The sequence below is a fragment of the Drosophila navojoa genome, chromosome 2, assembly GCF_054131105.1.
Source record: "Drosophila navojoa isolate 15081-1374.11 chromosome 2, UAZ_NAV_1.0, whole genome shotgun sequence".
NCBI lineage: Eukaryota > Metazoa > Arthropoda > Insecta > Diptera > Drosophilidae > Drosophila > Drosophila navojoa.
The window spans coordinates 15,761,870-15,777,378 of record NC_142890.1 but is presented as its reverse complement, the minus strand read 5'-3'; the positions used below and the strand labels follow the sequence as shown (position 1 = coordinate 15,777,378).

Sequence of the window (15,509 nt, the reverse complement as noted above, 5' to 3'; positions counted from 1 at the left end):
AAAGTCGGAGATGGATGGCAAGAGACATAGACAAAAATAAAACATAGAAGATAGAGAGAGAAGATGAATTAATGAAACATGATTGAATAAAAACCAAGGATAAAGAGAAATAGAAGCAGAAGGAAGACAGAGAAGGATACAGAAGAAGGAAGGAGAAAGATGAGCAGAAGAAAATAAAGAGCTAGAGTAGCTTATATAGAAAGAGAACTAAAAGCTAGATTAGATAAGCGACGAAAATTGGAGAAAGAAAAATAGGGAATAGTAGAAAAAACCGGTCAGAGATCTAAAAAAAATAGAGTGAAAGTGAAAGCGAGCAGTACATAATAGAATTATAAATAAAATAATCAAAGTATATAAGAAATATTCTTAATAACCCCATAAGTACGTGCTTAACAGATTGCTTAACTTGTAGTCATATTCCCACGAATCACATAGAGATGCGATGCTTGACATAAAAACCAATGAATGATGTATTAAGTCATTTCTTAAACTATGTAACTTTTTATATACCAGCACGTTAAAAGTTTCATAAACTTCGGCTCATTCTATATTCATATCGAAAAGTTTGTAGACTCAAGAGCCGCAACTTTCTAGATGAAAACAGAGTACGTATTACTCCATCTAGCTGAAGACAAGCGTAATATATCATTCAATCAGTGCACAAATTTGCAAATCACTTGCTCTTGCCAGTTTTCCGGCTGGACACATGTATACACATATGTACATATATGTATGTATATATGTGTGTGTGTGTGTGAGACGAGTCCTCGAGCATCTGTCGTTGTCAGCGCATCAACGCGCTTCATCAGTGCGCTGATATGTAAATGTCATAAATCATGCACACCTGTCCTCAATGGCAGCGGGGCACCAGAAGCAGTACGAGCTGCCAGCCAGCCACCCACAGGGACAGAGGGCCAAAGGACCAAAGGATAGCTGGACAGATGAAGAGGCCGACAGCGCATCAACGAAATTGTCAACGCAAACTCCTAGCTATTGCGTGAATGTGTGTGTGTGTGTGTGTGTATGTGTGAGTGTGCGTGTCCGTGTGGTCAAGCCTTTTGTTGCCCAGTCTTTGTTTCCAAAAATGTAGCCAGTGGCACATAGAGGGGAGGCAGGTGACACGCTACAAATTGATTAGACACGTGTAGCAAATGATTTCTGACCAATAAGCCAGGTAGTAAGTGCTCTACTAAACGATAAACTTTTGATTAGTCATTTATCCTAAGTAGCAGGAAACTGATTTTCTTTTGAATTGAAATGCAGGGAGTATATAAGTATTATATTATATATTATAAGTATATATATAAGTATTTTCTAATTCAGAGTAGCTCACGTTCTTATCAGAACAAATAAAGGCACAGAAATATTTTTCACAATCAAAAACAAAGATTTAGAATTTTTAATTCCAATGTTTTTAAGATAAACATGGCAAGAATTTTAAATTAATGATTTTGTATTATTGCCATAGAAACATTAAATTTATTGTTAAGCATTGAAAAAGACTTGTATAATGGAATAGATCTATAGACACTAATGAAAAGTGGAAGTCATTGCTAATATTACTATCTATAAATTTTTAGCGATTTTAATACCATTAACTGCAATTATACACAATTAAAAATATTGAATAAAATATAAAAAAAAAAACATAAATTTATTATAAATAAAAATATCATTAAATAAAAAAAAAATACATTTATTATATTATTGAAAAAAAATATATATATAAAAAGAATTTTTTTAACATTTAATTATAATTTACAAAAAATGTTTTAGATTTTTAAAATAAGTGATAAATTCCTGTGAAAGCTCAAATGTAAGTTACCAGACATAATAATCAAAAAACAAACATAAATTCCACACTTTCAATAAATCTATAAAAGGTTTGCAGAGGAGAACTATTTAAGGCTAAATGAGCTAAATGCCGTTGGCTATAAATATCAAATGCCAAAATCCTCCTCAAATAGAGCACTATGTGAAATTCCTTGTCTGGCCGCTCATAATAATAAACCAGGCTCTCATTAATTGCTCGGCCGCAGCACCTGCTGCTTAGTTGAAAGCTTAAATGCTTCCGGTTTCCGTTCACTCGTTCTCTCTCTCCTTCTTAAATTTATGTATATGTATGTGCATACATACATATTCGTATAGATTCACTTTTATTTTGCTTTCTGGTCTGCGGCTTGGAGGATGTTTAACAGAAAAAACCACAAATTTACATAAATATGCCACAAATCATAGCTGAACGCGCCAAGTGTCGCCGAAAGGCTGAAACGCTGCCAGATTCTCACACTATCGCTATCTCTCTTGCGCACACACACACACTATTTATCTCTGCGTATGTGTGAGAGTACTGTGTGCGTGTGCGTGTGTGCGGTCAGCGGTTTGTCTGACAGACGAGGCGGTCGGCTATTAAAAATGCATGAAAAGCACAAGTTAATTTTTTATCCACACTTTCAGTGCAATTAAAAGTTACCCAAAAAAAAATACCATATACTATAATAATAAAAATACTATAAAAAATACCATGCAATATTTATGTGCAGCATATGTCCGGGGCGTATTTATGTGACTGTACCTATAGATTTTGTATGACCATATCACAGTCCTACTGAAAGGGTATTACTGGATTTTATATTAAGCACGTAACGAGAGTTAACAGTGAGTACAGTGCTCACTCGATTTGACTGTTGACTGACTTTTGAAATGATCTAGAGGTAGAGAAAACATGAAATAGCAGAGTTATTACCTGTGTACCTGTATATGAAATAAATCATTTGTCTCTCTCAGATATTCAGTAGTTCATAATCAAGCGCATCAACTAGTTCCGCTTTTTAAAAGATCATGAAATCTTATTCTAGTTTAAATAAATGAATTTGGGTGCGTTGTAAACTAGTTCAGCCAACTAAAGAGATATAAATATGAATTCTTGTTAAATTTTCTGGGTAAGTTCCATTGAACCGGGAACTTCTACAGCTATTCGGCCGCTTATGGAAATATATTCATTCCTATTAACCGAGTGAACTAGCTCATTTATTTTGCAGTTCACTAACTTAAATGTCGTTCATTTGGATAATTTAATACAATATCTAAGAAGAGCGAACTAGTTCACTCATTAGGCAGCGCGATATTAGAGTTAAGTTCTTTTTAATTAAATGTATTATCAATAAACAATCTTAAGCTGCTGAATCAATGAATATTATAGGGTATTTTATATTTGAATGAATATTATAGGGTATTTGGTATTTAAACCAAGTTTTTTTTCTTTTAGTATTTTTTTGTTTGCCCTCTTTGCTAACGCATGCTGCATAATAATAAAATTGCTGCCCCACTGGGTGGAGGCATGTTTAAATTCACAGTCTCCGACGTCATCATTGTTATGGCTGGACGTGCCACAAATCGCCCGGCACCTGCCTCCCTGGCAAACGGTGCCGCCCACCTCTTCCTCGACAACCCTTCTGCTGCATTGTTTGTCATTAGCAAATGTTGCCTCTTGTACTGTACAACCGATTCCTGTTGTTGTTGTTGTAGTTGTGGGCGCCTCGAACTTGTTTTGTTTGCCAGACGCAAAATTTGTGACTGCGACAGTTTTTGGTGTTCGTCTCTCTGCTGCCCCCGCCAGCTAGCACCTGCTCCTGCTCCTGCTCCTGCCTCAGCCCCATTGGCTCGGCCATTCGGAACGCATCATTTGCGCATTTTATGTAGGTGCAACAACACGCTGTTGCACAGACACAGATTGCAGCAACACGACCGCAAACTGCGACTGGACAACCAGCACCAACAGCTGCCGGCAACAATAATGAGCAACAGAGTTTTCTAAGCTCCAACTATGCATGAGCTGGCTCACAATCAGAGCCAGTTAAGAGAACTGCAGCGTAACTTGAATAAAAACTTTGCTTCGTTTGAATCTACATATATATAGAGTATGTTTCTGAATAATAGCACGCTTTTTGGAGCTGCCAGAAGTAGAAGAGAACTTTCGCAAAGGTTTTTCGCAAGACTGAAATAGATTTGACAGAAAATATAATAAAGCTCACTGGGCAAGTCAATAAGACTATTAGTAAACCGATTTCGCTTCTTGATAAAGACAAAAATTTAAATCCCAACTCAAATAGACTTGATCCAATAAGAAACGCTGCGTCCGTAGCTATGAATGCGTTGTTCTCCGAACTTTTAAGACCTAGAGACTTACAATTCTAGGCAGGTGTCTCTGAATAGCAAGCGCTGATCTAGTTTTTTTTCAGAAAGTCGAAAAAAAAACCTTATCGAAAATTAGCCATATAATTATATCTCCTACATCCTTAGCGCTGGCGTCTCCACGTTTTAAATATATGATGTCTATTTTAGGGTATTTTGATTATATTATTACCCGCCCCCAAACAATTTTATCTCGTTTTTTTTTTTTTTATTTTTGTGGAGTTTTTCATGTTTTATACTCATTCACGAGCGTGAAAAGAGTATATTGGTTTTCTGCAATTTTCATCTTGTTGGCCGTTAGACTGTAAAATATTTTTGATTAAACAAGTTAAGCGATGCACAGCCAACTTAAAGTTGCAGTGAATTGGCCCAACGTTGTCAGATTGTTTTAAATATAATATAAAAGCTAAAGTTTAATTAAAACGTAATTAAAATGAGATCAGTGAGAAAAGAGCCACGCATGGACATGAAATGAAGTCCTGCTGTAGTTGACACACAAAAGCGCAACCCCTCACGCTCTTGACACATCAATAAAGTCACCCTCACCAACACACACAAGCACACACACACGCACACAGAGCAATTGACATATGCAACTTTTTTTCTTTTTATTGTGTAATTGAACATTTCAACAACTCTTTTGGCGAACAAATAAAATTACGAGTAAGCCAAGTGGGGAAGAGTATTTAATGTGACAAATTGTTGATTGCCATATGTATGTATATACATATGTGTATAAGGTAGATATATTTAGTGAAATGTACAGTCGAGAAATTTGTGTTCTTTTAATTAAACTGTATTTATTTTTTGCTGCTGCAATTTTAATTTGACATTTTTTTTCCGTCGCTCAGCCGCTGAGCGAGTGCCATAATGAGTATGTAAATTGCTGCAAAGTTATGTCCTCAATTTCGAACGGAGCACTCGGCTCTTTGGCAACTGTTTTACGAGCGCATAAAGTTCCCAGCCACATGAGTCTCGCTCATTAGAAAACGGCGCACAACTTTGGATATGCCCTCATAGATTTACCTAAATAAGTGGAAAGCCAAATGTATTGCATACCCGCTGCCGTAGGCGCAGCTGTTTGGTATTTATTCTCCCGGTTTTGTTTTTCAAACTATTTAGCCGAAAAACAAATAAAAGTTTAAATATGAATTTTCCTACATTTTTCTTGTTTTTCTTATCCAAATAATCAGCTTGAAATTATCACAAAGTTGGATTGGTTTATATTTGTTTTGCAGCAGCGGATGATGAGGCATGAAATACACTAACAAATTGTCTATCAATGTAGACAAGAACTCTGTCATAACTTGGGATTCGGTTTTAGAAAAGAAAGGCTTATAAACGATTATAAAAAATGTCTTAGTTAAAAAAAAAATATATTTTTTTTATTTTTTAGATTAATACAAAAATTGTTTAAAGCATTTGAGCTTAATTTACATATAAAAATATTGGTGTTTTGTTTTGTATCTTCTGGTAAATATCGATTGTATTAACGAAGTAGAGACATTCTACATAGAAATCATATAAGTGATATAGCTTTTGAAATATTTTCTAAATTAATAAACAACTACTAAATAGGGATACGACAATAAAAAAAAATAAATTCACAAATATCACAAATAAGATATATTAAGTTTATCGATGACTATGCTATCGATATGCATTTCCCACAGTCCGCAATGAAAACCAAAATATCCCACAGTTAGGGTAAACAAATGCCAAGCTTAGCAGCAGCAACCACACAAGCAACAGCAGGAGCAGCAGGAGCCGCATCGGCAGCATCATTTGTTGGTATTATTTGTCGTTCGCTTATCAACGCACTTCCGCATCATTAAATAATTTTATCATTTACATTATTTTCACTTTCTAAGCACAAAGCGCTGACCGAATAGAATGGGAATGGAAATGATATGGGGGTTAAGTTGTGGCTGGCTGCTGTGTGAAAGCTGATTTTGACTCGGCTAATTTGTAATTTATGCAGCCAAAAAAAAAAAAAAAACAAAAAAAAATTTATGAAGGATCGTCTTTTTTTAATTAACTGCAGAAAACTTTCGGAAAAGGAAAAAAAAAAGTTGACCCAAGCAAAGTTTTCTCAGCTTAACTTTAATACCAAATCATAATAAAAAGAAGAAAAAAGAAGATTCAACTAAAAGAAGCTCTACTTCAAGAAATTTAAATAAATTTTTAAGTAAACACAAGACAAAGGAATAAAATTGGGAAGATGAAAATTTGAATATGATAGAGAAAAGCAAACATTTTAAATTTGGAAATTCATCTTTAAATGTCCGATATTTAAGATTTATAATCGCGTCTTTGGTCGTAAGTACAATATTTTTACCCATTAATTTAGACATACTCATTTGTGATTTTTGTAGGCGATTTTTTGTTTGTACACTTTGTGTAATAAATTAAGAAGTGAAAAAATCTTTTTCCTGCTCACTTCCAAGTGCATTTCAAAGCCATTAAAGATCTTCAGCCTGCCACTTGATAAAAAAAAGAAGTAACACAAAAAAAAAAAAAGAAAAAATATATATTAAAATGGAATGTAAATGCCAAAAGACATGAGAAGAGCATGGCAGGCAGCAAACGATAATGAGGACACACAACAACAACAGTAACACAAGCGAATGTGCTTAGATGAGGCATGCCCAACTAGGAGTTACCCAGTGATTTTCTTCATATTTTTTGTCTTCTTTTCTGTATCTTCGATAGAATCGAGAAGAAATTTTAGATATTTTAGTTAGCTGATTTATTTTCATCTTGCATATCGATTTCTATACTATATACAGATTCCAAAGAAACAGGAATTATTTATTTATTAATTATTTTTTAATTAATTATTGAATTTTTTATTATACAAGTTTTCTTTTAGTGCTCATATCTAATCTAAACTAACTTTTTATTTAAGGAAAAAAATCAATTTAATTATTTTTAAGTTTTATTCATTTATTATTATTTATAAGATAATTCATAAAATAATATATCGTATTTTACAGATGCATGCCTATCGCAACATTCTGTTGTTTTCGCCTATATCACCCAATTGCAAGCAATTGTCAATTTGTACAGGGCATTGCGGCACTTGCAACTACAATGATAATGTTGCTCACTGTTGATGACAACAGCAGCTGCAGCTGCAGTGGCAGTAACTCTGACTGTGCCTCTCGCTGTGGCAGTTGCAGCAGCAAACAGCAGCAGCAGCAGCAGCAGCAACAAATGACGGAAATCAGCCAGTGAATGCAGCCCAAGCCTAACGCCCACGCCCCGCCTGCTCCACGGCACCCTCTGCGGCAGCTCACTCAAGCAACCCTTTTTTTTCGCGGCAAGTCCTTGGTTACAGGACTCTAAGCGCTGCCGCTGCTCATTTTCGCTACTAAATAAGACAGGCACGCCCCCGCCCCCCACCGCCCGACATCTACTTCAACTGCAGCGCGTTGCCAACATTTTGACATTTTTTTTGTGGTACTTTTTCTTTCTATTTGTAGCTGCATAATTTGTTGGCTCAAAAGGCGGCAGCAGCAGCAGCAGCAGCAGCAGAGAAAATATGCGGCCGGCATTTGGACAGGCACTCGTGCAGTTGCCTATTATATATAGGGAAAAAATATACCTACTATATATCCATTATAAATGTCCAATTTAAAGTGTTTAAGGCGAGCTGCATGGAAATGAACACTCAAGAAAATTGTTTTTTTTTCTGCCTAGCCACACGCACGATTTAATCCCAATTCGAGAGAAATGTGCGCAAATTCGTTTTTTTGGGGACGGATTCGTGGCTCAGTCAAGTGAAATGTCAGCCACTCAAAAAAATGTGCGGCATGGCATGACAAATCTACCTAACAACAACAAGCAACAATACAGCAAGCGGCAAACAGCAAACAACAATGCCAACTAAGTTTATTTGGGACTTAACGATTCGGAAACAAACACACAGACGACAAATTATTTGGCCATCAAGCGCAGAAGTTGCATGGCGAGTGGGAGCACTAGGGGCGCTGGCAGCGGGGAGGGGGACGGGTGTGGAGTTCGTTTTCGAGTTGTAGTTTGTTGAAAAATTATTAATTTTCACAAAAGTCAACAGCACGCAAAACACAGACACACACACACACAGTCAAATCTGACATGTTTATGCACACGAGTAAACAGCTAACAAAAAATAGCATAGCATACTTTGCAGCGCAAGCGGGTAAATAGTCTGAGTGAGTGTGTGCGAAGCTAAAAGCCAAACTATAGCAAATTTATGAGTAATTGTCGGTGAAAACTAAAAAAACAGTGAAATATAGACACCCTTTCGTGTGTGGAATTAAAAAGCTAATACTGACAGATGAGCTCCAGAGCAACAAAAAGCAACAACAATGTTTATATTTATACTACCTTGAACCCATTGAAAAGGGATAATGGTAACACATAAATCAGCTAGAAATCTGTATTATATTTAAATATTTTGTAATAGCGAATATATAAAATAAGTTAGTCAAGCTAAATACTGATGCTAAAGATTTATAGGAGAAAAAACTTTGAAAAAATGCAAATACAATATAACTCAGGGTATAATTTGTTAAATGTATATAACACGCAGAAGTAGGCGTGGCAGACCCCTAAGTTATCATAGTACGTTTTAGGCAGTTGCTGAGTTGAGTCGCAGTTATAGTTGAGCACTAGCAGTTAATGAAGCAGTCAGTCCCAAGCCGAAAGCTGGCTTCCTGTTAATTCATTACTTTAACATAAAACTGTTAAACGATGTCTGCAAATATTTAAGTGCTTTCTACTCATACTTTGAAAATAAACTAAGAGAGCGACCGATTGCATTGACTCTTCAACGAGTTCGTTTGCGATCCGTTGCTTTTGTTATTTTCTTTCGCTCTTGCTGTTCGGCTCGAATGCAATCGAAAAGCAAAAGGCCTTTTGTGTGTTGTCTGCGAGTTTGTATGTATGTATATATGTATGCGAGTTCGCTAAACACATCGACAGCGCACGTGAAGAGAAAGTGCATGTATATGTGTTCATTGCGCGAACATCAATCGTATCTCTCACGAAACGATGTTTGTTAAGTGAGCGCCACTCGAACGAAAGCGCTCAACAGAAAACAAAACGAAAAGAACCGAAGCCTATGGCTCTGATCAAGAGCGAGAGAGCACGATTTCTTCCTGTTGATGTGGCGAACAGAGCGTGAATAATCAAACGAACAACTGTCATTTGTAAGCTAACAAGGAAATATGTAAATAATTAATTAATCCAAGATTTTAATCTCTTTCTAAAAAGAAATTGAATTGATATAAATATGTGCATATGTATATCGACATATTTTTACTAATAAATAAATAAATAAATAAATACTGCGTAAGCAAACTTTAATGTTCCAATAGCAGTCTGTACTCGTTAAGTATTTGCTCCTCCTGCTCCAAGGGTAAGTCCAAATAGTCCTGATCGACATCGGGAATATCCTCATTGAAGCGCTTGTAGGCGCTGTACGACTCGATTTCGGTTTGAGCCTTGCTCAGCACCGACTTAACCAGAGCCAACTTGCTGGGCGTGAGCGCAGTCAATCGAGCGGCTGAGGTGGATGTGGAGGGGGAGGCAGAAGCGGACTCATCAGTGGCAGCGCCCTGTGCGGTCAGGGTGGTCATGTGCTCGATGACACTGTTCAGCTCCTGCTCGGTGGCAAAGCTCTTGAGCAGAAAGTCAATGGCCTTGTCTAGATTGTTGCGAGTGGTTTCTAGAGCGGCACGAGCAGCGGTCAGCTTGAAGCCGAGCTCGCGTAGAGTGAAGAGCATTTGCTCGTCGGCCGTCTGGGTGGCGGGCAGATTGCGACGCAGCTCGTCCGAGTGAGATTGAAGCAGCTCCAGGCTCTTGTTTATATCGTTGCCACTGCGACGCAGTGCCTCCACGACGAGCGAGCGCTCGTAGCCCAGCTCCATGAGCCGACAGACGCTGCGCGGATGCACCCAATCGCGATCATCGTTGCCCACCTGCATCTGGGCCAGGCGACGGTTCAGCTCCCGCTCCGAGTCGGAGTTGAGACGAGCCTGTTGCACGCTGAGCCTGCGCTGTTGGATAAACTGCACCGCCCGCTCCACATTGCCATTGCTGGAGCGTAGAGCCAAACGCGCTGCCGAGGCATCGAAGCCCATTTCCACCAGCAGCGCTAACTGCTCGGTACTCACCTTCAGTTCGCTCAGAGCTGTGGCGACAGTTTCGAGGCGCGATCGCGCCTCATCGTGACGATTCGAGTGGAAAAGGATGACGCCCTGGAGCAGCTGCAGCCGCACAATAATCGCACGCTCCGGACAACTGGAGCCCTTCAGGGCATACAAACGACTAAAGTTCGGACCATAGCTGCGCTGCAGGATGCGCTCGCAGACATCGAGCCGACGCTGTGCATCCGGCAGCTGGGTTATGTTCTTCAGGCACAAATAGCACCACACAATGTCCAAGTTGAGCAGCGCATAGTTGTCCACGCACTCCAGAAACTTGGAGTCACAATTGTTGAACTTCTCGTCCGCTTCGAGGAAGAGCAGCAGGGCCTCATCGTAGTGCTCCCGGCGCATGGCTGAACGCGCCTTTTCGCACAGCGCCATGCCCAGGAGTAGGGCACGATTCTCTTGCGGTGGCAGAAACATGGCGTTGCCATCCTGATCCTCCAGGTCGACAAAATGATGATCCGAATCGATGACCAGTTCGACATCTCGCTTTATCTGCCTTATGCGCTCATACAGCGCCTCGCCCTGGGCATCCGGCTGGCCCACAATCACGAGCAGCTGCTGATTGTTCTTCAAGCCCTGGTCCTGCAGCGTCGCCTGTGGCGCCACCATCCGGCCCGCCGATATGCACTTCACATGATCCGCCTCGCTCAGCTGCAGCTCGTGCGCAACTTTAGCCTGCAGCATGGCGCCCGGCTCGGCCAGCTTGCACTTCACCTGCAGCAAGCGAACGGTGCCCCCGTGGCTGTCCACGCACCGCACGTGGAAGGTGGCCAGCCCCGTCTCATTGAACTCGCGGCGTGCGCTCAATTTGCGCAGCGCGTTCTGCTGCAGCTGCAGCAGCGAGTTCTTGCAGCTTGCTGCGCTTATGTGCATCTCACGGCTCAGCTCCTGGGCGAGACCCTCCACGGCCGCATCACTGCTGCCCACATTTTCCACATAGTACGGCGACTCCCACAGCTTCACGCCCCGCTCCTGCAAACGTGCGCGCAGTCGCACTAGATTATTCTCCGAATCGGACATTTCTACAAGCAATTCTTCACTTTCTGATGAAAACGAGGCGAGTTTAGTACACGAGCTGTATTGCTGAACTGACGTATTGCTCAAAAGATACAATTTTCTTGTCACATTTCATTTAAACGTTTTTAGATTCCACAAAAATAATTTTGACTCTAAAATTATTAACAATTTAACCAAGCAAATTTATTAAATTTATTTTTTAACTTTGAGTTCAGAATCTATTTTTGGTTGGAATTCGCTCCGCAAAGGCATTTCTAATGGAACTTTCATGTTTACCAATTCCCGAGATATTGTTAATATTACTAAGCATACAATACAAGATATAAGAGATAAGCTATAACATTATATCATCAATGGATGAAACGAAAATGGATTTACAATAACGTTAAATATGAAATTTATATATGTACATATGTCATCTAAATTTATCAATTTCATCTAAAAAATGCATGCAAAATTTGCTCAATGAGGCATTCCCAAAAGTTTAAAGAGTTATGTACATACATGTATGTCCTCTAAAATTACTTCGAATTGAACGCAATTAAATTTTGTATATTGAAATTTAATCAGTTATTCAGCTGATTTTTAATGTAATATATGATTCGATTTAAGGCGAAATTATTATGTTATTCAACTACATATATATAAATATAGTATCTCGATTCGGTGTATTCATAAAATTGTAACATTTTACTAGTCAAGTTGACGAATTTCATTTCATTTCAAAACCAATAAACTCGCATTAGTTCGGGAACGCCTGTAAAGAAGGAAAAGAGGACGCAGAGCAAAGCTCTCGGCATTCAACATGTTGTAACGAATTACCAAGCAACAAATCTCTAATTTTCTTGGCCTTGTGCACAGAGCCAATTATCGCCACGGAAATTCACTCAGCGAGAAGCAGAGAAAGAAGCAATGGAAACGGCGCATTGGAAAAAGTGGAAAAAGGGCGACTTAACGAGCCCCAAAGACGCGGCGACAAATTAAAAGCGATAAACCACAGACAAAAGTCGTCCGCACAGCGTACAATCAACTGGAAAGAGAGAGGGAGAGAGAGGTAGGGAGCGAGGGAGAGAGGGTGAGGGGAAGGGAGAGACCAAATGTCATTGTCAGCTTAACGCAGGCGACTTGTTTGGCCCCTGTGTTTCTCTGTCTGCGTGTGTACACATACATATATATAAATATAAGATATATATACATGTATATGTATATGTGTGTGCGTGTGCATTAGTGTGAGTGAGGAACAATGTGGGTAATAAATGTTATGTGCGGTTAAGGGTTAATAACTGCAACAAAGGCGCCACAAAAAGTAAGAAGTAAAGCCCAGCAAGGCCAAGACAGTTTATAGATAGACTACAATACATGCACTGAGAGAAATATATAAGTATTTTACACTGAGAACAAATAATGACTTTCTTTTGAAAAAAAAAATGTTTTAAAACTAATTTAAGTTAAATTTTGATAGTATCAATATTTTTACTAAATCTACCTAAACTTAAAAAAGCTTTTACACAAATGAAGCTTAAAGAAAACTTTGTTTTGCTTTTGCTAGCAATTTTTAGTATTATTTCTGATATACAATCAATGATTATTGACAAAATTTGTTCAGCACACTTTTTCTCTCAGTGCACTTGCTGACCCTGTCCCGCAGCTGTCGCCGAAGTGTGGCTGCTAATGAAAAGTGCCGCGGCTTATTGTGTATGGCAAAAAAAAAAAAAAAACAAGAATGAATGTCTGTTCGGAATAAGTTTACGCCTCGGGCCCAAATTGTCCTCTTTGCGAAATGTCCTGTTTCGCCTTCTTCCTCGCCAAGCTCTACTACTTTTTCTGCTCCCACTCTGACTTGTGGTGTGAATAAATGGATGAATCTCTAATGCAGTCGCTGGCCATGATGAAGTGGCCAGCACACTCGAACGTTGGAAGGAGGCAGCAGGCGGAAGGAAGGCCTTGCGTCCATTTGATGGGTTGGTTTGTGTATGGCTGGGAATGTGTTTATCTGTGTGTACATGTGTGTGTGAGTGAGTGTGTGTAGTTTGTTGTTTGGCAAGCGCCATGCTGAGTGTAGATGTTTAATTGTTTGCTTCTGTTTCCTTGCTGCTTTGCCACTTGATATCGTTTATTGAAGCGTAGGCAAAGAGATCCTGTCGATTTTTTACTCAAGCAAATGAATATTTGAGCTTTATCTGAACTGAGCTGAATCGGAAATGCAACTGTTGAAACGCTCTGCTATATAAATATATATGTAAAGACATATGCAGGTTACTTTCCAAAATAATAATACAAATATTTTAAATATAATTTTCACGCATTGCGTTTAATATTCTACTGTGTTCTATTGCACGCATTAGTGGCACCACCTCAACCACTGTGATCTGGCAAATGCCAGCATATGCGCATGCATTGTCATTATGCTCGCAGCTTACTGTCGCCTGGAGTTGCGCCTGGCCTGTATAGTGGAAATGACACAAGTTAAATGTCAAGTGAGTGTTACTGACAGCTACGTTGCATCTAGAAACAGCTGCCCCGGGGGGTGGCATTCTGCTTTACACCCGACTCGACTCGACTCGACTCGACTTGCCCTGTCGACACAAGTATCCTTGTTGTTAGCCTGTAAATAAAATCAGTGCCTTGTAGCCAGAGCCAAAGTTAGCCAAGTTTAGCTGCACTAACTGACTTGTCGACGTCAGCAGTCGGTCGGCACTTGGTATTAAACTAAAGTGAACAGCATCCTGCCAGGACCACACACGCTCACATCCTTCAAGCGAGCGACACAAAGTTGACAACCGACAAGTCACATTCTGGTACATTAAGTTAATGAAATGATTTGCCGGCGACCCAAACTTCAGAGATCTTCTATGCAATTTCAAATGTGACAATCTCTTTAGGATCATAAATTTAAGCAAATCATCAAACAACAACAACAACAACTACTACAGCAATTCGCATAACAATAGCCACAGACATCAGGATGATGCGACCAATTGTGCATCATTAATCTTTCAATACAAATGCGGTTCAATGTTTCTGACAGCGGGGTAGAAGGAACGCCACAAAAAAAAAGAGCTGGCACGCAACCTGGGAAGAGAGACGGTGAATGTGTGGCAGTATTAAGCAATCAAATACCCTGCACACTGACGATATATACGTATCTTATATTCTCAGTATATCAAACTATTTCTCGAGCAACTCAACGTATTAGCATAAGCCTCGTGATTATTAGAAGGGATTTCACTTAAATCAATATTATTATAAGCCTTTGTTGAAATAGTATAAATAAAACTTTTCAAGAATCAATAAATTTAATCTTGAGCTGATAAACTTAATTTGAAATAGTTACTAAGTTATGAAATAGGAATATATATTTATTCATATCATTAGACCTCGCTTTTTGATTTCTATTTTAAATGATTGTCCATCAATTATTTAATATTTAAAATTTGCATATTTATTTTAATATTTTATATTGAACAAATGTATGAAAGAAATAAATTTTTATGAATATAATATAATAAATATTTTTGCTAAAATATATTACAATTTAAATGTATTTTTCAGTTTCAGTTTTTTTTTTTTGTATTTTCAAATTATCCTTCTCATATATGTATATATTTATACCCTGTAATCAAATCGTTGACAATGGAATGGAACGCTTCATGTGACAGAAAAAAGAGCATTCAGTTCCCACACAGCGCGAGATGATAAGGGGCCGGGGCAGATGGTAGAAGAAGGTCGGCCACTCTATGGGGGTGCTTGCAGCGGGAGCAGCTTTTGTCACAATTTTACAAGCCCCGTGAAGTATTCAACGCGTCTGGCTTTGATGGCCATGCAGTGGCGACATATTACTTCCTTATTTGTGGGCCGTACAAACGACCTTTGGCTGGCAGCGGCGGCACACCCTCAGCAACCCCCTAAGCGCACACAACACACCGAATATACACCCACACACACACACACACACACACACATACACACCTCAAACAAGCGTCACGCAGTCAAAAAGTGAAACATTTCGTGCCGCAATTTCCACTAAAAATTATGCATTTAACAACGAAGATATATGTATATGTGTATATGTATATGCATGTGTGTGTGTGTATGTGT

General features: G+C 38.9%; 1 protein-coding gene across 1 annotated transcript; it reads right to left on the bottom strand.

Annotated features, from left to right (window-relative positions):
* Positions 1–9,527: 9,527 nt before the first annotated feature.
* On the bottom strand, positions 9,528–11,466 carry LOC108660261 (NEDD8 ultimate buster 1). Its single transcript, XM_018113602.3, has one exon. It carries the CDS (start codon positions 11,412–11,414, stop codon positions 9,543–9,545), a length of 1,872 nt encoding a protein of 623 aa, XP_017969091.1. The 5' UTR covers positions 11,415–11,466; the 3' UTR covers positions 9,528–9,542.
* Positions 11,467–15,509: the final 4,043 nt, after the last annotated feature.